Below are 23,737 nucleotides of genomic sequence, written 5' to 3'. Positions count from 1 at the left end.
CTTCTCCCTTTCTGATTTGGATGCCTTTTCTTTCTTTTTCTTGCCTGACTGTTCTGGCCAGGACTTCCAGTGCTGTGTTTAATAGGAGTGGTTGGAGTGGGCACCCTTGTCTTGTTCCTGATTTTAGAAGACAAGCTTTCAACCTTTCACTGTTGAGTATAATGTTAGCCGTGGGCTTGTCATATATGACCTTGGTAATGTTGAGGTATATTCTTTTTTTTTTTGGATGATTGGCCCTGAGCTAATCTGTTGCCAATCTTCCTCTTCTTATTTTTCTATTTTCCCCGAAGCCCCAGCATATAGTTGTATATTCTAGTTGTAAGTCTTGTTCTTGTTCTTCTATGTGGGATGCCACCACAGCATGGCTTGATGAGCAGTCTGTGGGTCCATGCCCAGGATCCGAACCAGCAAACCCCGGGCCACTGAAGCAGAGTGTGTGAACCTAACCACTCAGTCACAGGGCCGGCCCCAGAGGTATATTCCTTCTATACTCAATTTCTTGAGAGTTTTTATCATAAAAGAATGTTGTATTTTGTCAAATGCTTTTTCTGAATCTATAGAGATGATCATATTTTAATCTTTCATTCTATTAATGTGATGTATCACATTTATTGATTTACATATGTTGAACCATCCTTGCATCCCAGAGATAAATCCCACTTGATCATGGTGTATGATCCTTTTAATGTGATGTTGAACTCAGTTTGCTAATATTTTGTTGAGAATTTTTGCATCTGTATTCATCAGGGATATTGGCCTGTAGTTTTATTTTCTTGTATTGTCCTTATCTGGCTTTGGTATCAGGGTAATGCTGGCTTCATAAAATGAGTTTGGGAGTGTTCCCTCCTCTTCAATTTTTGGGAAGTGTTTGAGAAGGATTGTTGTTAATTCTTCTTTATATATTTGGTAGAATTCACCAGTGAAACCATCTGGTTCTAGGCTTCTAACTTCTTAGCTTGGTCCCTGATCCCATTAACTTTCAGCCTTCCTTTGAATAAAAAAGACATAAGTCTGTAAATCTCCCTCAAAGTACCACTTTCATGGCATATACAACATCTGATCATTCAAGTTTTATCATGCAGTTTCCAGTATGATTTCTTCTTTGACCCATAAGCTATTTAGAAGCGTGTTTTTAAATTTCCAAGCATATAGGGATCTTTAAATTAATCATTTTATTGACTCTTTACTTAATTGCTTTGTCATTAGAAAATGTGGTCTGAATGATACTACTTCTTTAAAATGTGTTGAGACTTGCTTTAGTGGTGCCTATAAGGAATGAATATTCTCTGTCAAGTGTAGAGGTCTGTCCAGGTCCTTTATGTCAAGCATGTTAATTGTTATGTTCGTCTTTCACATCTTTACTAACTTTTTGAAATGGCTTTACCTATCAGTAATTGAGAGAAGTCTGTTGCATTACAACTATGATGGTGAGTTGGTCCACTTATTCCAGTAAAAAAAATTTAGGCTATTTTATTGGGTGCATTCATGTGTATAACTGTTAAACTTTTCATATCTTATTATGTGGTGATCCTCTCTGCTCCTAGTAATGTCCTAAAGTATATTTTATCTGGTGTTAAAATAGGCATTCCAGCTTTATTTTGTATTTGTGGAGTACAGCTTATCCTATTTCTTTCAGCCTTGCTTTGAATTTAAATTTTAGATGTATCTCTTTTATTTAAAATCTGACAATCTCTTTTTTAACTGGCATGTTAAATTAATTTACAATTATTATATTACTGACATCTTTGGACTTGTTTATATTACATTTGTGTTTTCTATTTGTCACATTTTTATCCTATTTTTATGATTTTTTTCTCTTTGAGTTCTTTATTCCATTTTTTTCTGCTGAATTGATTTAAAAGTTAAAGTTATATCCTCAATTTCAATCTTTCTGGTTCCCTTTGAAATGCATACATAAGTAAAGTGCTAAGTTAACCTGTATCTTAACCCTCTTCTTGAACTATAAAAGGACATAGAACATTAACCAAAGTTACCCACTTCTGGGCTCACACGCTATTGTCTAATATTTTGTCCAATCCTTTTCTCACCCAACAAATTAGCCATTACTATTATTACTATTTTGTAAAACATACAGATAGTGTTTGGTATAAATACATTTTTACAAAGCAAGCTGACACTGACACAACTGCTGGCGTGGGGACACTCTGCCTCTCTGTGTGTTGGGCAGCCCCAGGCCCCTGTGAGTGAACAGAGGAAGATTCTTCAAGTTCCTGGAGAGGATGGAGGATTATAGCAGAGAATCAGTGAGACTTCCAGGAAGTCTTTTGGGAAGATGTCCAGAGCTAGAATAGAAACGTGGCCCCAAGAGCAGATGCCTCACATAGAAGACATCCACTTTTGTCTTTCCAGCATTCTCTCCTCTAGTAACAAAATATATCTCTTTGTGGAAACCAGTCCTTCCCCAGTATCAGTCCTGTGGCTCTGCTGAGTTGACCCCACCCTGGGCCTCGAGGGGAGAGTGATGACCCAGGCCTAGCTAGTGAAAGTCCAGTATCTCTCAGGCTATAGGGATTGGCTCATGGATGGACACATGACCCAAGCTGGACTAACCACAGTTAATTCCAGGACTATAAAAGGCAGACTGTTTGCACTGGATGAGCTATTCTGGAGGAAGATGAACCTGAAACTACCAGGAGCATCTTTGGAAGAACTTGCCTGTGTGAGAAGCCCTCCAAGAAGAAAGCACAGCTGAGAGGCAGTGAGAGAACGCAGCGTCCAGTGATACCCCACAGTCCCATGAGCCCATAAACTTCGTTTTCTATATAGCTTGTTTGAGTTGGATTTCTATTACTTGAAATCAGAAGACCTTCTTAAGAACCAAAAGAGTGTTCTGAAATCTGCGTTCTTTCCCTATGTGATTTTTGTTATCCCTACTGACCTTTAAAACTCAGGTGTTCAACATATATTCTAAGAGCCACAATCAGCCTGGCTGCCCCTGGGTATGGTAATACCTGTGTCTGTGGTTTATTGCCTAATTTGCTTCATGAATTGGGAGGCCACAATGCTGACAACCATGGCCACTGAAGCAAAATGCAAACCATCATCCCATTGCAGTCAGCTGTGTTTAATTCTATAAAATCCACTTGTAAACTGACACGTGGAAGGAGAGAGTAGATGAGGGAAGGAAACTCACGATCAAGCTCTGACTACACAGGGCAGGTGTGCGTTCTTTTTGGGTGGTCACAACCGCTTGGAGGTGTGAATACTTCCCTTCTTTAGCAGGGAGGGCCTCTAGAGAGAGGGAGGGGAAGAGGGGCCCACAGATTACTGCACACTACAGTCAGAGCAACCCAGGGGCAGCCCTGAACAACTGGAGGTTGGGTGGCCTAAGGGAAGAAGTCACAGCTCGTGGGGTTCAGTCACTGCCCGCAGCCTGACATCAGCACCCCTTGCTTAGCTCTAGATTGATGTGGCTGAGCCCTCCCCTCCTATCCTCCATTCACCTCTGCCCTCCTGGTGCTTCCACTGTTGTCCTCATGGCAGCTCTGCTCTCCTCTTTTCTTGAGTTCTCCACCACAAGCCAGGTGATCCTGGGCGCCAGATGCGCCTCTCCCCTCAGACTGGGATTTCTCCTCCCACTGCCCTCCCTCCTTCCCATCTGGCCCTTCCCAGAGCTTTCCCCTGGGCAGTCTGAAGTAAGTCAAGAGAGTAGAGATTGGCCCCCATTGGGTCCTGTGTAGCTGGAATCCCATGGGGTCCAGACACCCCCTCCTGAAAAGTGAGACTGTGAGGTGTATTAATCATGTTCTTTATTGTCTGCATTTCATGATGGTTTGACATCTTGGTGGGGGGTGGGAGGGCTTGCTGGCTCGGGGAGAGACTGACCCTCCCAGGACTAGCTAATTCCTAGAGGTGATAAAAACTGGCCTGTGAGTATGCAAACCAACCTATCTCGAGTCCATACCCCCAACCACCTCCTTTTTTCTAATTCTCAGGCACCAAGCCACTATTTCCCCCGCCCTAACTCAGGACCAGGTACCAGATAACTAGAGACCACCCCTGTACCCCAGTGCCAGCCAGAATTATTCAGATTAGCCAGTCCTGAGCTGTTTATCCTGCCCTGCCTTGCCTTTCCTGTGGAAACTGCAATACAGGCGCTCCCCTCGCGCCTGCGTCTGCCTCCTCACTAAACCTAGTGCATCCCCATGTGGCCCCGCTTGGCATGGCATGCCCCCCTTCTCTCAGGAACTGTAAGTAACAAAAACTTCTTTCAGTGGCATTAACCTCTTCATGTCATCACTCAGTCATCTTTATAAATCAAAGTCTCAGGGGTACAATTAGGGCAGAAGGGAGCTTTAGAAAAGAGTCTCATTTAATCTCTCCGGCTGGTGGAATGAAAGCAAGCCTGAGCCCGGGCTGCGTCTTCTTTGCTCCAGCGGAAAGAGTGGGCGACTGCAAAAATTCCCCAGTTCTTCACACTCCCTGAAATTTGATTCTGCTGCTCTTGCTATCAAAAGGTAGAGTTTTTCTCCCAATCTCTGGAACCTGGGCTGGCCCTGTGACTTACTTGGGCCAATAAAGTGTTATAGAAATAAAATGTGCCAGTCACGGAATCTTCAAGAGACCTTGCAAGCTTCCACTTACTTTCAGGGTTGGGACTAAGGTGCAGTTCCAAGATGGCTTGGCATGGCATGGTTACTGATCCTGTCTACAGTTAAAATTTTGATATTTTGTTCATCGTGGATCTTTTGCATTAATTTTGATATTTTAAAATATTGCATTAAAATATTACTTATCTTGATCTTTTTTGTGCCCAAGGTAAGTCCCTCACTCATCTCACCCTAATCCTGGTCCTGCTCTCTTAGGACCCTCAGCTGTCACGTGAACAAGCCTGGGCTAGCCTGCTGGAAGATGAGAGACACATAGCCCATTCATCCTCATCACCCTAGCCAACAGCCAGCCAACCCCAGAAGCAGAACTGCCCAGCTGACCGGCAGTTGACTGCAAACACATAAGTAAGCCTAGCCGAGACCAGCTGAACCACCAGCTGAGTGCAACCTAATTTGCCAATTCACAGAATTAGTTGTTTTAAGCTACTAAGTTTTGGGGTGCTTATGTTATGCAGCAACAGCTGGCTGATACAGAAGGTCACTCAGCAACTCTTGCATGAAACAAGAGGGGAGAATAAGTGGCTTCTGAGAACGTCCCACAGAGGCAGAAGAGGTGGGGCAGAGGGATCATTCACAATAGGCAACACCATCCTATGCCCAGGTACATCTGGGGCCCTGGGCCTCCACCCACGAGCCCCTCGTGACGCTCAGGGAGCCTCATGGAGTTGCCTTTACAGACAGGAAAGACTCACAGAGGCCCAGGGCCAATATGTCTTTCTTCTGACTTCTACTTTGGTGTCCTTTTTAAAATGGCTCCTTCTGTCCCCTTACACAGAATACAGGAGAGGCTGAGTAATGTCCAAAGTGAGGGGGCTGCAGCAGACCCCTACACTCCAAAACCTCTAGTGGAAGACAAAGAATGGGGGAGAGGGAGGTGGCTGAGGAAGCATCTAGGGGACAAGACAGGGCAAGAAGAGGGAGGAAGGAAGGTCCCAAGGATTTCGTTTGTTTTGCAGGGGCCAGGGGCCAGGGAAGTGGACTCAGTCTGAAACGTAGGGGCCCTGGAGTCCAGGCTTCTGGCTCAGCAGTCATTGCCCCTGCAGAGCTGGGTCTGGGTGAAGCACATGGAGCAGACACATCCAGGCTCCCCGGACAGAGGCCTCTCCCGGTGCCCAGCATGACCCAGCCTCCCCTGGTGACAGAAGGTCAGTGACTGCATGACCTTTGCTCCTTGGACCGATGGACTCTTGGGCTGGAGTGTGTGTCCTAGCAGAATCCTCCAGCCCTAAGGAACAGGGACAGCACTGGGCAACTTCTGATGAGGCTCTGGAGTCCTGGAAAGGGTAGGGCAGAGCTCGACTTGGGGAAGAAACTTGCAAGCTGCCTGAAGGTGCAGGAGGTCAGCTGACTTGCTGGCTCTGCCCCTGGGGGATCCAAGTTCCTGGAGCAGCTGTCAGCAGCCATCTGTCTTTAAATCTCCTCATCTCAGGAGCCCCCTCTCAATAGGATCTTGGCTTCCGGACTTGACCTGCTGAGAATGAAGTGAAAGAGGGGTCATCCCCTGAGGGCTGGGACCCCAGGCTGCAAGTCATGAGCAGGGACGCCCTGTTCTCTCTCAGTGAGGACCAGTGACCCAGGAAGAGCCACAACTTTTCCCTCTCCCGCCTCAGGGGTTTCTAGCATCTGGTCTCCATGAGAACAGCTTCTCCACGAGGTCATGTCTTATTTACATAATAACCCAAGCTCAGAAAGCTCAGAGTCAGGGACAGTGAGATGAGAGGCAACAGAGGTGGGTGGATGAGCAATGGGAGGGGGAGGGCCCCACCTACCTTGGGGTGCAGGCAGGACTACAGGGCACAGGCTTCTCACGGTGGCTGTTGGGCTGTGGCAGAGTTCTCAATGCCTGTGGAGCAATGGGCGGATGGGTGCTGTGAACACAGTTGGCAGGAGTCCCTGGGGCAGAATGGGGCATAGGGGACTCAGGGTGACTGGGTGCTAAGTGGAGAGGAAGGGGCCCATCCCTTCACTTCCCTCCCCATCTCCTACTGTGCCTCACTCACCCAGGGGCCAGGGCTCTCCAGTGGCTGTGGGACCCAACTGCACGGGGTGAATGCTGCCCAGGGGGTGTTCCCTGCGTGGGCCATCTTTGGGCCTGAGCGGCAGGACAAGAGGCCAGGAGGTTGGAAGAGTGACCCTGAGCAATGTGCACCCAGCCTGAGTTCTGCCTTGACTGAGTCTCCACCCTTCTGCTCCAGGTCACTCTCTCCAGCTCCCTTCCTGCTCCCTCCTGCAAGGAGCCCTTAGGGTCCAGGCTCCTCTTGAGACTCATGCCCTCCTGGGGCTGCCAGCCCTTCTCTCCAGCCCTGACATTTCTCCCAAGCTCTGGCACCACCCTAGCATCCTGGTACCCTGCAGATGTTGGCATAGCTCAGGTCCCAAAGATGGGTGGACGTCCTCTTTGCCACTTGGTGGCCCTGCTGCCTTTGATGACTCCAAGCCATGCTTGGTTGTTTGTGCCCCTTCCCCCAGGGCCTTGCCACTTCCTTCAATATCTCTTCAAAACAGTTTCCACTGCCCTGAAGACCCCGCCCTGGCGATGTGAAGCAGTTGCTGCCCTCCCTTCTGGCCCCCTGATGCTGACACACCAAGCTCTGATCATCTTGCTCCTCTGCCCATAGACCTGCAACCATGACCATTGTGTCAAGGCCCTCTCAGCTGGCACCTGTACCTGGCTGGGGCCCTGCCCCTGTCTGGGATGCTCTCTGCCCCAATCTCTAGCCCAAACCCTGCCCTCTCCCTCAGCTTGCTTGGAGCACTCCCAAGGCCAGGCTGTGTCAGATGTGGATCTAGGGTGCCTGCCTTGCCCAGTGTCCCAGGGAAGGGACAGCCTGATATCAACCAGGCTTGGTATCACATGACCTTCTACCTAGGTCACAGAGAACTGAGTTAGGGGTGGGTTCTTGGCACAAGGGCAGCCAGTGCCATAGCTGCCCAGTGGTGTGGAGTGAAAAGATGTGATGCGCCCAGCGTTTGGGAACTTGAAGGGAGGAGCAGCAGAGATCTAGGCAGAAGAAGTAGCAGAGGGTTGAAAATTCATGACAGAAAGCAGCTAGAGAGGCCTTGAAGGACACAGTGGAAGCAAGAACTGCTATACGAGCTGTTGGAAAAACGGGGCAAAGTCAAGGGTGAGGCAGCCCCCTGGCGGGAGAAGCAGGAGAGGCGGCCAAGAGCGGCTGAACCACAGTGATGGGGAGGGCAGAGGGCCCTGCAGGGATCCACACCCTGGCTTTCCTGGGAGGCCACTGAGGCCTCCTGCTCAAGGCTTCTTTCCACTTCCTCCGCCCATCTCTCTGCTCTTGAGGGAGAGGCCTGAACCTCCAGCTGCCCCGGGCCCACAAGAGCTCTGAGGAGGAGGAACCACAGGAGTGCGCTCAGGGAGCAGAGACCTAGGTCCTCAGAGCCTACCCCCAGCAGGCGGGGGCCCTCCTTGAGCCCCAGAGGCATTGCCAGAGCCAAGATCCTGGCCGCCGGCAGCAGCACCAGGCCAGGCCGGCCCCGAGGAGCAGAGGCAGCAGGAAACTAAGGATCACCGCCAGCAGGAAGGTACCGCGGTCTGAGGAGGACACGGTGCGTCTGAGTCCTGCGCAGGCGCACCAGCCCAGCCCCACCCCACTTGCCCCCAATGGGCGCACTTTCAGGCTGCACAGGGCCGCTGTCCACACTGCCGCCAAACCCTGGCTTGTCGCAGGAGGGTGGAGCCCAGCCTGGAGCACAGTGGCAGTTATGGTTACTATTGCAAACCTGCAGGTAAGAAAAGAAAAGGAGGGTCGCATGGGATCAGGGACCCCAAGGTCACTCTCACCCGTGGAGCCACTTACCCCATGGCCATGGCAGGCAGTCAGGCAGCGCTCCAGCTCCCGGAAGGTGATGTTCTGGCAGCGCCTGTCCTGGCACACCTGTGGGGCAGTGTGTGCACTGGGCAGTGACGCTTTGGCCTGTGGGACTTAAACGGTAGGGCGGGGTCGGGTGGGCAGCACTCACCATTCTAGGTCCACACTGGGTGCCTGGCTCTACCAGGCCCAAGTCAAGCAGGTCCAGCTGGGCACCGGGCAGCAGGAAGGCTCCCCTACAGGTCACCTTGCGGCTGCCTAGGCGGAGGATGGAGTCCACGGGCTCCGTGTGTGGCCTGAGTGGGCTCTGCTCCCCACCCTGGCACTGCAGCTTCCCACACTGCGCGTCCCTGGGGACGAAGTGGACGGTGGTCAAACAGCGTGAAGCATCCCAATTACCCCAACAAGCTCCCAGCTTCCGCTCCCTCGGCTTCACTCCCCACCTCTGCGCACAAGGCACGAAGCCACCCTCGCTGTCCTGGCCGCAGTTCCCGTGGGCATTTCCCGCGGAGTTCACAAGCTGGAAACAGGCCTCAGGGGCTGGGCTGGAGCCTGAGGAAGCATGGGCAGGACCACGCTTTCCGGCCTCAGTCCCCCAACCCTATCTTCCCCAGAGTTGAAAACTCCGCGCAGACCCGAGGATGGCGGCGGCGTCTCACCAGGCCCCCAGAGCTGCTGGCACTGCTGCTCAAGCGTGGGACACGCGCCGTCCCGACAGTAGCCCCGGCCGCTGGCACACGGCGAGCCGTCCAGGAGGTAAATGTCCGGGGGGCAGTATGGGGAGGCGCCCGTGCAGAACTCTGGGAGGTCACAGTCGCCCGCAGCCCAGCGGCATGGCGTGCCCGCGGGCTTCAGCTACGCAGGTGTCCCGGGTAGAGGGAGGGTGGCCGAGGCACAAACAGACAACGGACAGTGAGAAATCCACGCCGATAGGGCAGCCCAGAGGCGGGAGGGCCAGGCGGACGCACGCACAGAGCAGAGCCAGCACCTGCAGGGGGACCTGAGGGCGCCAATCACCCAAGACCAGCAGGTCGGCTCCCAAGCGCCCCCACCCGCACGCACCCCCGAACCTCCATGCCCTCACCAGGCAGCGCGCGCAGCAGTCCCCGTGGGTGCACTGGGCCCCCGCACGCAGCGAGCAGTTGTGGGCGAGGCAGCAGGAGTCCGGGCACTCCTGGAGCCAGAAAGGGGAGCAGGAACCAGGTGAGGGCGCAGCTCCCCAGACCTCGGGCGATGGGGGAGAGGGGGCGAGCCTGGGTCCCCGAGGGCCGGGCGCGCAGACCTGACCTGGCCAGCGCCGCAGTCGCACTCCTCGCCCTCCTCCACGAAGCCGTTCCCGCACCTCGCGCGCGGCAACAGGAGCCCAGAGTCCGGCGCATTGGCAAGGCACGCGCCGCCCCCCTTGCGGAAGAAGGCCCGCAGCTGGCGGCGGCTGCAGGCGCTGAACACGCGCGGGAACGGGTGCCTACGGCCGGGGAAGGGCGTCTGGCGTGCGGGGACCACCCCCTCAACCCCCTGCCCTTCTCTGATGATCTCTGCCCCGCCCCCACCCCCGCCCCCGTGCTTGGCCGCACAGCCGCGGGATGCGCCGACACCGCCTGAGCGACGGGTAGCAGCTCGAATCCTCTAAAGGCAGAGCCCAGAGAGGGGAAGTAACCTGCGCGAAGTCACACAGCGAACCTGAGGCAAGAGGATGTGACGCCAGGAGCGGGCAGCCTAGGACTCAAGGTCGAATCCCGACCAAGCGCTGCGACTCCCAGGGTTAGAGTAACGTCGCTAGGTTGTTCTGAAAATAATCTTCATGCTCTCGAGAATCCACTTTACCTGCGTTTCCTCCATTTAAGCCTCATAAACAACTCTCAGGGCGGGTACTATTATCATATACTCATTTTACAGAAGGGGAAACTGAGGGATCTCTGTAGCCGAGCCTCCCCCGCAGTCCGTACCCCCCACCGCGGCGCCCGTACCCAGTGGCTGCTGCCATCACGCAGCCGCCTTGCTCGGCCGCAGCCTCCACGCAGCAGCCGTCGGGGTCGTGGCTGAGGCCAAGGCTGTGACCTATCTCGTGGGCCATGGTGGCTGCAGCGCCAATGGGGAGCTCCGAGTGGTCCTGGGAGGGCGTGGGGACGGTCACTGCGGGCTGCGGGGATGCCCCCAGCCCAGCACCTCTCCTCCGCGTCCTGTCGGGGGCGGAGCTCACCGTGCTCACGCCTCCAGAGCTCTCGGCGCTGCACATGCCCTCGACGGGCGCCAGGCCCACGGTGGCGCCCCGGAAGGCGCGGCCCCTGAGAGTGGAGCGCGGCATGGGCATGACCGGGCGGGGCCGGGAGTCGGGACCACCCGGTGGGGGACCCGCGTGGGGGTCGGAGGCACCCACGTGAGCAGCTGCGCCGAGTCGTGTGGCCTCCGCACCCACAGCCCCCGGCGCCACTGCAGGAAGGCCCAGAGGGTGGCATTCGCGTCCAGTGTGACACGGCTCCGGTCCTGCTCTGTCCACACTTCCAGGCCGGTCACTGCCACCTGAATGTCCAGAGTCCTGAGAATCTGCGGGCAGGCACGGGCTGACGCGGGGACCAGGTGGCCACAGTGTCCGTGCTCCCCCGTGAGGGCGCCCCTCCCTTCTCTTATTCCCTCTCCTCTTCTCCAAGCCTGCCACGTCCTGCTAGGACCTGCTGGTCCCTGTCGGGGTCAACCCCATTAGGGTCTCTCCCTGCAGCCTCCAACCTGGTCCACATAGCTGGCCACCTCCAGGAGACGCTGTTTGGTGTGGTTCAAGTTCCGGCGCTGAGTCAAGAACTGGGAAGGCAGCAATACTGCAGTGTGACGGCTGAGCTGGCCCCATCCCCGCCCCACCAAGCCCCTTGGGTCTCCTCTCACCAGGGTGTGGTCAGCCACCAAGTACAGCTCCAGGTACCTCCAGCTCCTGTGGGCCTCCCGCCTCTCCTGGGGAGAAGAGGTGGTGACCCTGAGTGGCAGGCTGCTGGGCGTGAGCCCTGACCACCAGCCCCAACCCCCAGAAAGCACCAAGTCAACTTAAAAAATTTGCTAGAACTTGTTTCTTCAGCCTCCAAATAAAAATATCAGGACAGGAGCCCCCAAACTGGGCCATGCAGTCCTGTCTCTTCTGATTTGGAGGGCTACGGATGCCGCATTCCCGCTCCCACCCCTGTCTGTGCCCCTGACCCTGATCTGGGTGGCATGAGAAAGGCTGGCCATGCCCCCTTTGTCCTCGGGGTCCCTATGGCCACAGGCCCCTTTCCAGCTGAGCAGCTGCTCCATCTGGAAGATCTTGTGGGTTGAGAAGTCCTTGGAGTCCCCAGCCGGCCCGGGATGCACGTAGTAGCTGGAATTGCTGCTGAGTGAGATCAGGCCCCTAGGACACAGAGGGGTGCAGAGAGGGGTGTGAGGGAACTCCTTCCCCAGCCCCAGGCCCTGCCCCCTCCCCCTGAACTCCTCACCTCATCCCAGAGCAGGTGCTGAGGACTACCCAGGAGTCAGGGAACCCCCTCACGCGCCCATGGTAATGGCAATGATCCTGGAGAGCAAGGGGCCCAGCCCCAAATCTCAGCCAGGGCTGAAGCGGGAAGGGCAAGAGAGAGGGCATAGGGGGGCTGACCCCAACCTCCCCTTAGGAACAGGAGGAGAATGAGGGAGGAGTGTTGTGGATGCCCTCAGGTTGTGCATCCCCCAGCACCCCGCACTCTGTCCTCAGAGCCCATAGAATTATCTCACCGTGTGGTTGGGGACCAGCACCACTGGCTGCCCATCTGGGCTGTAGTGGGTTTCTGTGTATCCTGGGGCCAGCAGCCTGCTGGGAGGGGATGTTGTAGGAATCACCTAATTCAGCCCTGCCTCCTCCTCCAGGATGCCCTCCAGCCTTCTCCCTGAATGCTAATTGAGCAGCTCTAGGAGTGAGGCACTTAAGCACCCAAAGTGTGTCTTAGGGAAGGGACTGGAGCAGCTGTGTGTTGCTCAGCTCAGAAAAACCTTAGCCTAGAGGGAGAAAGGTAAAGGGCAGGAAGGAGCCTTGGTGATGGCTTAGATGTAGGAAGTGGGAGTGTGGGAAGCACCAGGGAGGGGCAGGAGAGTTTGGGGTCCCTGTGAGGCCTGCAGCAGGCACCTGGACCCACAGGTCTGGAGCTGGGCAGGAGGGGAGGATTCAGGAGACACTTCAGAGGTGGGACTTGGAGCCAAGGAAGTGTGCTGAACACCCTAGGCAGCCCTGCCTGCTGCCTCCTCTTGTTGGGCATCTGGTCCACCTCCCCACCTCAAAGATCCTTCAAATCTTCTCCTCCAGCCCCCTGGCCCCATATATCTGCCATCTACCCTTCAGTGATGTTCACCCCCTGCTTCCAGAGAAAACAGAATCCCCACCTGCCCACACCTGTCCCTGCCCTGCCTGCCTGAGCAGGGCTCCCCAACCCCACCTTCCCAGACCCCACTCCAGTAATGATTCCATCTTCAGGCTCCATCTCACCAGGGTCCTTCCCACCAAGATGGATCAACCATAAGTCAGTCTCTCTTCCTTAAAGAAAAGCCTTGACCTCCACCTCACCTTGGCCTCTTTATCACCAGACCACCTCAGAAGCTGTGATGCCTGCTTCTCCACCTTCTCCAGCTTTGCTCCCCTCCCCCACACCACGCACACACACAACCGTAGGAGGTAGGTGACGTGATCACCCCATTTAATGTGTGGGGACATCGAACCCCAGAGAAACTATGGTTAAGCATGGTGGAACCAGAGATGGTTCCCAGTCCATCTGACTCCATGGAGAAGAATAAAACACATGGAGAGTGCTTAGAACAGTGTCTGCAATGAAAAAAGCACTCAATACATAAACAGCTGTTGATAATATAGGCTGGACAGTCTCAAGACCCCACGCTCCATCTGGGACACCCACCCCACCCAGCCCACTCTGCCTGCTCATTCACCAGCTCAGAATCTTTGGCTCTGCACCGTCCAGGACACTCAGCACTAAAATGGCCTGTGATCTGACCCTACTGGGACTCCCCAAATTCCTATCCTGCTGCTCCCTTCCCTGCAGGTGGAGACCCTCTAGGCAGGCAGGCCTGCCTCCCCCTGAATGTGCCTTGACCTTTGTAGCCACTGCCCCTTTGTCCCTGCCATTCTGTCAGCCCGGAGTACCCACTCATCTTTGGACTCCATCTTGGATTCTCTCTTGACTCAGCATAGCCTGTGAGCACCTGCTAGGTGATGCTTACTCATTTCCGGCAGGGAGCTGACAAGATGCTCCTGGGGCTGGGAGGAGGGACGTGCCCCACAGCGAGGCCAACTCAGCCTCAACAGTCCACTTCAGCCTCGAGGGAGGCTGTCGTGGGTTGGCGTGACTCTCCTTGTCCCCTGCACCTCCCCAGAGCCCTTGCCCCCTTTACCCTCCCTCATGGGTGCCTGCCAGTCCCCACCCCCAGCATTGGTCCCTCCCAGAGAAAGGGGCGATTCTTGGCTCCCAGACCCCTCCTTGGCCTGGTACTCACTGGTTCTTCTCCAGCTCCAGCAGGAGCTCCTGGCCTTCAGCCTCCAAGGCCACCAGCCCCGTGTCTAGCTTCAAGACCTGGGTGAGAAGGAGTGCAGGGCTGAGAGCAAGCATCCAGCCCTCCTGCCTGCCAAGGAGCAGGTGGGACGTAGAGCTGGCTGGTGAGGGAGTTCATGGGGCGGGAGTGGGGGGTAGCGGGCACCCCACTTGCCAGGGTGGATGTGGATGGATGTGGGGGTGAGAACATGCAGACAAATGTTCCCAAGCTCAGGATGTTGGTTATTCTGACAACAGCCATTTGACATAGCCTGCTTGGTGCACACCACACCCTCCGTAGAGAGACGAGGGGTCCCAGAAAACTGCCCTGCCTTGCCCAAGGAGACTGGGCCCTTCTTCTGGCCCTCACTCCTCTTCCACGCCCAGAGGCTTCTTCTAAGCAGGCAGGACAGAGGGGTCCTGAAGACACGGCCAGGGAGCCTCGGGTAGGAGGCCAGGCCTCCTCACAACCTCTTGCTTCTATACCTTGCTGCTCCCCGCTCCCTCTAGAATTCAGACTTCACTCCTCCACCTCCAGTTGCGACAAACTCCTCCTGGCACTGAAGTTCCCCTGGATCCCCGCAGGCCTGCCCCATGCCTGTTCCACTGAGCCCATGAAGTAAACACCGATCTCCAAGCGGGCCCAAGAGATAAACACTGGCTTAGCCAGCTCGCCGCTCCTTGCCCTGCCCTCTTTGCCCCTTCCACCCTGTGGGAATACCCCATCTGCCCTCCCTGGCCACTCAGCCTGGCTGGGGGCCCAGAATTGGAGCTGGCCCAGGAGCCTCCTGGAGAGCTGCTGTGTCTTTGGAATGCTTGGCCCTTCTCTTTTATCCCACAATGCACTGGGCTGGGCCCAAGGCCAAGGGGCTCAGAGTCTTGGGGGGGTCCTTCCTCTGCAGGTGGGGAGCAGACAGCCCCCATCCCCTTAGCCAAGGGACCCCCAAGGCTCCAAGCGTGAGCTCATATGGCCGGAATGCCGCTTGCTTTATTGGAGAAAGGTTTGCACTAAGGGGAGGCGGCCACCCGAATGGAAGGCCTCCTACAGCCCCACCCCCATCCCCAGGGCTCCTGTCTCTCTGTAGTCCCTCCTGTCCTCACTTCTTGCCCTCCTCGTCACCCTGCCTCTCACTTTGCACCCCATCCCCAACCTGAAATCTGGGTGTTTCCTGCCTCTGGGGAGAACTCTCTGCCTCAACTCTGTCTGCTGTCCTCATCTCGGCAGGCTTCCAGAGGTAAGGGCCTGGAGTGGGGAAAGCCAGGCCCCTTTGGGATTCCCCTCATGGTCCCAGCCTGGGCCAGACAGAGAGAGAGGTCCACAGTCAGGATGACGCCAGCATGTGTCTCGCCTTCTCTTCTGCTGGTGAGGTCCTGGAGGACAGTCTCAAAGCTTGGGCCAACGCCATTCTTGACCCCTTGAATGGGGGCACCGAGGGGCCGGGGGGCCCCAGTGAGAGTTCTAGGTTGGGAGCTGCTGGGCCTGTGGGGGTCTCCCAGCCTTCAAGACAGTGCTCTCCTGCCTTCCTCCTTGCTGGCTTGGACAGTGGGTTGTCTTCTCTGCCTGGAAATTCAGGATAAAGAGAGCTCTCTAGGCTTGGGGACATTGGCCAATGGTTTAAAGTCTCTAGACCTTAGTGAGTCCCAGGCTGCTGGGCTAAAAAGAGCTGTGTGACCTTGAGCAATTTCCCCAACCTCTCTGAGCTTGTTTGCCCCTCTGTGAAATAGACATACGGAGGCTGCTGGCCTCCTGGTTTGCAGCGCAGCTGCTGAGGCACATACCGATGGGGGCATGGTTATTCTGGAAGTGTATAAGAGGCACGTGCTGGGAGGAGCTTCGCACAGCAAACTGGAGAAGCAAAATGGGGTGGGCTTGCGTCTAGGGGCCACCAGGAGAGTGACCAAAGCCCCCTGGCCAGAAGTGGATTCTGCATGAGCCACTGGAACTGAAGTTTCAGGTCCCTCAATGGCAGGGTCCTGCAGGCACAGCAATGTGTCCAAAGGGTCACATGTTCTGGTAAATTTTGTAAAAGGAAGATATTTTGGTGTTTTTTTTAAAGAGGTCCCTGAAAAGCTTCAGGCCCCACAAACTCTGGCCCCATGTCTGCCTGGTGGGGTGGGGGTGGCCCAGATAATTCTGGGAAGGGAGGGACAAGGTTGGGGGGAAGGAAGCCTGAAAATGACTTCCATGTGTGCAGGCTCAGCAGCTGCTGTCTGCCCACCCTCGCCTGCCAACCTTTTGGGGAGGGGCCTAAAGGACTCCAGCGAAACTGCCATGCTGAAATTTGAGGAGGGGCAAAGGGGCTGGGAGACCCTGGGCCCCTGCAGAGGAAGGGATGACGTGGCACTGACCGGCTCCTCCAGGGTGACCATGCGCCAGGGCCGTCCATCCAGGACCCAGTGAGGGGTGACTGGCTCTCCAAGGGTGTTTCCTGGGGTGAGGACAGAGCACAGGGTGAGGGGACCTGAGGAACATAGGGGATTGGGGGGACAATAGAGGGGCGGGGTTAGAGGACATCAGCAAGGAGGAAGGAGAAACTCCATCTTCAACACACAAAGGCTTAGCCTGGAGAAGGTGGGCACCCATGGGGTATCCTTGGAACTGAGGAGCCACCTGGGAGGTGGCAGAAGCGAGACAGAGGAGCCTGGGAAGGACAGCTCAGCTGGGGAGGTGGGAGCCCGACTGACCTGGGGCAGGGGGGCTTGGGGTCAAAGGTCACAAGAAAGAGACCAAGGCCCAGATGCAGAGGGGAAAGGAAAGGGGAGGTAGCTTCCGGTATTTTTAGCCTGGGCAGCAGATGCCTTCAGGGTGAGAAATCTGTGAAGAGAAGATGCTTGTGTCTCCCCCACCATCTGAGAAAAACAACAGCCAGATGTTATCTTGGGAGGCCCACTTTGCCCAGAGCTCCCCTTGGGGGCTTCCTGCTGGAGGCAGGGCTTCCAGGGACTCTGGCCCAGAAGCCCCCTCCTTGTGTCTTCAAGGTGGGGGCTGGGGGACAGAGCCTGAGTGCTCCCAGCCCTGGTGTGCCTAAGGGGGCTCCAGGAGGAGCCAAGCATTACTCAGAAGGCATCTGGAATGCTCCCCTGGAATGCCACTCCCCTCCCCCACCCCCCACAGCTGGGCCCCAGCAACACTCAGCACACCCTCCCTGAAGCAGCAAGGCCCCAGGCAGCCCTCCCACCCCTCTGGCACTCAGTGCCAGGGGAAACCCAGCCTCCAGAACCAAAAGCTCCCCAGCCCCGACCCAGCCCTGGCCCCAGTCCTGCCCAGGCTGAGATGGCTGCCTTGGAAATGGCTCAGCTACTCCTGGGCCCCCCCAACTCCCCTCTCCTCCTCCGTCTCCTCTCCCAGACCCTGACCATCAAAGACCTAGAGTAGCAGCAGCTCCAGGAGCCCCTCTTCCCCAAGAAGCCCTCCCTGACTGGATGAGTGAGTTGCCATCAGGCAGGTAGGGATGGAGGCAGGGGTAGGGTGGGGGTGAGGACACGTGGCCTTGACATGGAGGCTGAAGGGCCTGTGGGGAGGGGTCTGAGTACCTCTGGGGAAAATGGGGAGGGGCCGTCTCTCACTCAGAGAGGACTTAACTGGATGTGGAGAACCAGCGGAATGCCTGGGGACTGTCCCCAAAGGCATGAGGGTTTTCATCCCTCCCGCTCGGGGCTCCAGAACAGAGGAGGGCCCTACATGTATTGGGTCTCTGCCTCCCCGTTCTCTGGAACCCACCACCCTCAGGCTGCCCAGCCCAGCCCTTCCCACCTCCTCCCTGGTTGCCCTTCCTGTCCCCTCTCTGGCACTTGACTGACAGGACTCTGCCAATCCTCCCACCCACTTGGAGAGGTCATCGCGGTCTGCCCTGTCTCACAGAGGGTCTGGAGAGGCTACACTGGCAGAGACGAGCTGCAGTTTTCCCCCAGGGCCCAGCTAACAGGCACTTTCTGTTTGAGGCCGTCCTTCTCTATCTAACCAAACAAGGCAACAATATAAACGATATACACACCGCCTCCAGGCCCCGGGATGACGGGGTGAGCATGGGGTGAGTGTGGAGGCCACAGTTAGTCCACTAGCCTGAGGGCACAGCAGGGAATCCTGGGGGCCAGTGGGCTGGGGGCTTCCCGGAGGAGGGAGACCCGCCGAGCCCTAAGGGAATGGTCGCACTGGTGAATGGAGCCTGCGGTTGGTCAGAGCAGAGAATCCAGACAGAGGGCTGGGGTGGGGGGCTGCTAGGCAGCTGCTCGGTGGCGAAACGGCCCTGTGCTCCCGGGCGCGCAGTCCCGTGGGTTCAGACCTTCCATCCCCTTGCCGTGGCCTCGCCTGCCCCTCGGGGCGCACCCGCGCCCACGTCCTCACCTGGAAACGTCTTAGCCCCCAACACCCTCCACCGTGGCCGCACTAGTAGCAGCAGCAGCAGCAACGCCGGCGACCCTCGAGCTGTCCGGGCCCCCCGGCCCATAGCTGTGAGCGCCTCTGCCTCCAAGCTGCGGCTCCCGGCTCCGGGCTCCGCCCCGGCTGTATAGCGGCCGACCCACGCCCCATGCCGCCCAGCCCGCCGGCTCTGCCCCCGCCCGCGCCCAGTCCCGGCCCGCAGCCCCTCCCCGCGAGACCCCGCCCGCCGCGCCCTGGGGAGCCAGGACGACCGCCCGGGCGGAGCGGCCGTCTAGGGGGTAGAGGGGCAGAGGCGGGAATCTGCGGCCCCCCTCCCCGCGCCGGGGACCCGCCCGCGCCCTCCCGCCCCATAGATCTCGTGGGAGTGGAGGATGGAGATGGGGCAGGAACCCCCGGGAAGGACCTTTGAGGACTATAGCCGGGGGACAGAGGCCAGGGCTAGGGGCTACCTGTTGCTACCCGGGTCAGCGCAGGGTGCGCCCCCCTCCGTGGTCTCCTGGGGCAAACCTCTGTCCCAGTCCTGCCATCAACCCTGCCCAGAGGCGTCCCGGCGGCAGCCCGGTGGAAGTGCCCCTAGGAGAAGGGAGGCGGGGCGACTGCGACAGGGAGGTGCAGCCGGCGCCCCAAACCAGTCTCTGTGCTGCAGTGGCCCCCAGCCCCTGCCCCCGGGGCGCGCGGAGCGAGCGAAGGCCGCGGTCCTGCGGGCTGGGCGCCGGCGAAGGCGAGGCTGGGGGACAGGGCGCGGGGGACAGCCCTGGCCGTGGCCCGGGGAAGAACTGTATGTACAAAGCCATAGACGCCGAGACGTGGGGGATCCTTCCGGCCTCGGTGACATCTGTTTCTTGTTTTCAAGTTTCGTTTGTGTAGTAAGTAGTAAATCCGGACAGCGAACCGCAAGTATTCCGACTATTTGGTTTTTTCTTTTTTTTAATTTTTTGAAGATTTTATTTTTCTCCTTTTTCTCCCCAAAGCCCCCCGGTACATAGTTGTATATTCTTCGTTGTGGGTCCTTCTAGTTGTGGCACGTGGGACGCTGCCTCAGCGTGGTTCGATGAGCAGTGCCATGTCCGCGCCCAGGATTCGAACCAACGAAACACTGGGCCGCCTGCAGTGGAGCGCGCGAAGTTAACCACTCGGCCACGGGGCCAGTCCCTGTTTTTGAGAATTGAAAATGTGGCAGTTGGGTGAGTAAGAGTTCCAGCAGCGAGGGATAGCTGGGTTCGCCTGATTCAAATGTCAGAAAGTAGGAGGAGGACCGGCCTGGTGGCGCAGCGGTTAAGTGCCAACGTTCTGCTTCGGTGGTGCGGGGTTCCCCGGTTCGGATCCGGGGTGCTGCCATGGCACCGCTTGGCAAGTCATGCTGTGGCAGGCGTCCCACATATAAAGTGGAGGAAGATGGGCACGGATGTTAACTCAGGGCCAGTCTTCCTCAGCAAAAAGAGGAGGATTGGCAGTAGGTTAGCTCAGGGCTAATCTTCCTCAAAAAGAAAAAAAAAAACATAGGATGAGATGTTTAAAGTAACATCCTTCCCTCTTCTGTCTCCATCCTCTCAGCCCACATCGCCGTATTATTAGCTTCTCATATAAACTTTTAGATTATTTTGTACGTACCTAAGACAATATAGATATAGTTTTTCTCCTATTAACATTTTTCTGCCTCTTGATTTTTTTTTTTTTTTTTTTTGCTTGGTACACCTTGGAGATCCTTCATATCAGTGTGTTTAGAGTGGTCTCATTATCACTATTCTTATGATTGTTACTATTATCCTATTAGTATTACCTTGGGTTTTAAGTCAACTTTAGTAAGGTGTAATTTGCATACAATAAAATGTACTTATTTTACGTGTACAGTTAGATGAGTTTTAATAAATTTATACACCTGTGTAATCACCACCACAATCCGGATACAGCCTTTTTATCACTGCCCAAAAGTTCCCCTGTGCCCCTTCCAGCCAATCTCTCCCACTCTCAGCCCCAGGCAACCACTGATCTGCTCTCTGTCTATGGTAGCTTTTGCTTATTCCAGAACGTCATATAAATGGAGTCATAAAGCAGGTACTCTTTTCTGTCTGGCTTCCTTGCCTTTTTCTGTTTTTGAGATTCATCTACATTGTTTCGTGTATCAGTAATTTGTAGTTCTGAGTATGTTCCTTGGGATGAGGATAGTGGGATTTCTCTGTTCCCCAGTTAGGTATTTGGGTTCTTTTCCAGTTTGGGACTCTTCTAAATACAGCTGCTGCAAAACTGCTATGGAAGTCTTTGTATGGACATATGTTTTCATTTCTCATCAGCAAATACCCAGTAGAATTGCAGGGTCAGTCATATGGTAAGGAATATTTGATTTTTTAAGAAACTATTTTCTAAAGTGGCTGTCCCATTTCCATTCCCACAAGCAATGGATGAGAGTTCCAGTTCCTCTACAACCTCACCAACATTTAGTGTTGTCAATCTTTTTAATTTTAGCCATTCTAGTGGATACGCAGCTACCGTTTATTCTTACATTGAATGCTACCGTTTGTTCATACAGTTCCCTCTTGGGCATATAAATGGTTTCAATCCTTTTGCTATTACAAATAATACTGGAATGGATAATCTGATACACAAGCTTATCTGTGAGATGAATTCCTACAAGTGGGATTACTAGATCAAAGAATAGGTGTGTTTGTGATTTGGGTAGATTCAGTCACATTGCCCTCCAGTTTGTGCCATTTTACAATTGCATAGCAATATCTGAAGTATTGTTTCCCACAGCCTTACCAACACAGTATCAAGCTGTGATATTCGCTAGTCTGAAAGTGAATGTGCAGGTTTAATGTGCATTTCTCTTACCAGCAAGGTTGAATGTTGGTTCAAACACTTAAGAGCCATTCATATTTCCTTTTCGCTAATTACCTATTCATATCTGCAGCCCATTTTTCTATTGGGTAGTTGGTCTTTCTCTTACCAACTTGAAGGAGCTCTTTATACATAAAGGAAATTAACCCTTTGCAAATATTTCCCCCAGTTTGTGAAATGTATCCAGCCTGTTCCATGAGGCTTTCATTCAGTTATATTCATTGCTGGGTTGCATTCGATTGGGCAAATATAACCACATTTTTTTTTCATTGATTCTACTGTTGCTGGACATTTGGACGATTCCTAGTTTTGAGATGTTACCAAAAATGCTGCAGTGGGACATTGGTGTGCATGTGACCTTGGTTTCCTCCCTTTACCTGTTCTGCTTCCTCCATCTCTTTACTCGTTTCCCCTGGGAAACATGAATACGTTACTTGCACATGAAACCTCGTCTCGAGGAACCTAATACAGACATAGATGGCTTTGGTCATGCTGAGGGCTCCAGTGTAGACAGGCTGGAGAGGCATCAACCCCTTCCTCTGTGGATGACTAAAGCGGGTCACCGTGGGTGCTGACAGCAGCAGAAGCCACACTTCAAGGACAGAGTTCCCTGATCCAGGATTCCCTGGCTAGGTGAGCCAGGCGACAAAGAGCAAGGAATCCTGTCACGCCCAGGGGCCATTTTGCTATCTCTTCTAGTGTTCAGGGAGGATTTGGGGAAGAATAGGAGTGGACAGAATGACCAAGGCTCCTTCTTGAACCAGGGGCACAACTGGAGATTCCAAAAGAGAATGTGGATCCTGAGAAAGGAGAAATCTGAAGATACAAGTCCTAACTATAGTAAAGGAAACAGTTCGGAAGAGGAAGAGACAGGCAGCTAAGAAAGCCCCAGAGATCATAGTGACGGGACCACACCAAATATGTGGCCTGGCAGGGCCTGGTGAGAGCTGGGAGGTAGCTCAAGCCCCAAAAGAGTTGAGGACCCAGAAAAGAGAGCAGACCCCCAGAGTGGCGAGATTCTGAATGCAGAGGGGGCAGCTTCGGTGTGGACATCCGGGAGAGAAGAAGGCAAGGCCCTTTCTCCTCTGGCAAAAAACAGCCAACTGGTGAACTCCTGCTCACACTGCTGACCACGGCTTTGGTATCTCCTTGTCAGGGATGCCCCCTGACCCAAAGCCAGGTTCCTGACCCCTGCACCGTACTTCTTGCTGCACCACATTTCACACGGCATTACAGTTGCTCATTTCCTTGTCTCTCTCCCAGACCTGATCTCCACGAGATCTGGAACTTTGTCCTTCTTTCGCTGCCTGGAACAGGGCCTGGCTAATGTCACAGGGGGAACATGTGGCCTAGGGGGCAGGCGGGGCTTGGAGTAATCCCTGCAGAGTGGACATCTCCCAAACCCGGACGAGCTATGTCCAAGCATGCCAGAGGAATTTCTGCCGAAATCTCAGAGCAACTGTTTGTTTACATTTGGAGGTTGCAGAGCAGGGTGCGGGGGGCCATTGGCCCAAAGTTGAGGAAGATGGATCCCAGAAGGGCCACTGATCATGGTGTTCAAGCCTGATGACACCATGGGAGAGATGATTCATGAGATGGCTTGTTGGTGTCTCTCTCCAGAAGGGCGTGTGTCCTGGGAAATAAGCAAACTAATGAGAGTTAAACTTTTGAAGTTCTCACGCAGTGGGCAGCACTCACTATCTGAAAACAGGACTCATCCTGAAGAGTGACCAGGAACAGGGTGTCCCAGTGAGGTGATGCCAACTCTGGCCCACAGAGATGTCCCGTGTGGCACCTGGAGATGACAAGCAATGCTTGGGTGAATCAGAAAAACTCACACTTGTGCATGGAGGGCCCCAAAGGCACAGTCAAGGCTCTGGCGCATCTAAAGGGGACCATGATGTCCCTTGGCAAGATGAAGGGGTGCTTTAAAAAAATGTATGATCAGCCGGAATTTGGGTAGAGTGCCCTAGATAGCCAACATAAAAGGTGGAGATTTTTGAAAACCTTCCTACTGAAGTATACCATATTTTCAGAAAAGTGTGGGTGTCCCAGGTGCCCAGTTCAATCACTTTTCACAAAGTGAACACACCATAACACCTGCCCCCAGACCAAGAGGCAGCACGCTCTGGGCCCCTGGAAAGCCCCGCTGTGTTCCCTCTCAATCACAACCTTACCTGTAAGTAACCACTGTTTTGGCTTCCGTCACCATTGATTAGCTTTGCCTGCTCTTGAACTCACAAGAATGAAATGGTACAGTCTGCATTGTTTAGCATCTGCCTCCTTTCACTCAACATTATGTTTGGGAGTATTGCCCATGAAGCGTGTGGTTGTAGCTCCTGCTCACTGCTGCATAATATTCCATTGTGTGAGCATAGCACATTTTATTTATCCATTCTATTGCTGATGTGCATTTGTTGTTTCCAGTTTGGGGCTATTATGAATAGCATGACTGTGAATGTTTTAGTACAAGTCTCACAGTGGATATAAACCCTTAATCTTTTTGAGTAAGTGTCCAGGGATGGAATT

The 23,737-nt window shown here is 54.6% G+C and overlaps 1 protein-coding gene across 34 annotated transcripts; it reads right to left on the bottom strand.

Moving 5' to 3' along the window:
- Positions 1 to 3,753: 3,753 nt before the first annotated feature.
- On the bottom strand, positions 3,754 to 19,165 carry ADAM33 (ADAM metallopeptidase domain 33). Of its 34 annotated transcripts, none has more exons than XR_011531000.1 (23): positions 18,338 to 18,534; positions 16,342 to 16,421; positions 15,772 to 15,966; positions 13,958 to 14,034; positions 12,194 to 12,272; positions 11,920 to 11,996; positions 11,645 to 11,834; positions 11,339 to 11,404; positions 11,186 to 11,257; positions 10,839 to 11,005; positions 10,662 to 10,746; positions 10,429 to 10,571; positions 9,749 to 9,926; positions 9,546 to 9,635; positions 9,121 to 9,316; positions 8,905 to 9,013; positions 8,613 to 8,811; positions 8,450 to 8,527; positions 8,264 to 8,361; positions 8,037 to 8,184; positions 6,632 to 6,723; positions 6,401 to 6,474; positions 3,754 to 6,102 (listed from the first exon to the last, which is right to left on the bottom strand). XR_011531000.1 is itself a non-coding variant. In XM_070588901.1 (23 exons), the coding sequence occupies exons 2-23, from the start codon at positions 16,377 to 16,379 to the stop codon at positions 6,057 to 6,059; spliced, it is 2,595 nt and encodes an 864-aa protein (XP_070445002.1). In that variant the 5' UTR covers positions 16,380 to 16,421; positions 18,823 to 19,096; the 3' UTR covers positions 3,754 to 6,056. The 34 variants fall into 34 exon arrangements, 27 of the variants coding, with proteins under 27 accessions (XP_070445002.1, XP_070445007.1, XP_070444999.1 ...); XM_070588901.1 differs by lacking the exon at positions 18,338 to 18,534 and adding an exon at positions 18,823 to 19,096 and having other exon boundaries at positions 6,401 to 6,524; positions 8,264 to 8,372; positions 15,772 to 16,003; XM_070588906.1 differs by lacking the exon at positions 18,338 to 18,534 and adding an exon at positions 18,823 to 18,961 and having other exon boundaries at positions 6,401 to 6,524; positions 8,264 to 8,372.
- Between the last annotated feature and the right edge of the window lie 4,572 nt (positions 19,166 to 23,737).

Source organism: Equus przewalskii, chromosome 21 (genome assembly GCF_037783145.1).
Source record: "Equus przewalskii isolate Varuska chromosome 21, EquPr2, whole genome shotgun sequence".
Lineage (NCBI taxonomy): Eukaryota > Metazoa > Chordata > Mammalia > Perissodactyla > Equidae > Equus > Equus przewalskii.
This window is presented reverse-complemented; position numbering and strand designations above follow the sequence as displayed.

Excerpts from the sequence above, each read along its gene's own strand:
- ADAM33 (XM_070588897.1), bottom strand. The coding sequence starts at position 18,440 with ATGGGCCGGGGGGCCCGGACAGCTCGAGGGTCGCCGGCGTTGCTGCTG. Across the intron at positions 11,997-12,193 it reads TGCTGGTCCCCAACCACACG|GATCATTGCCATTACCATGG; the intron begins GTGAGATAATTC and ends CTTGCTCTCCAG. Across the intron at positions 10,572-10,661 it reads GCTCTGGAGGCGTGAGCACG|GACCACTCGGAGCTCCCCAT; the intron begins GTGAGCTCCGCC and ends ACGCCCTCCCAG.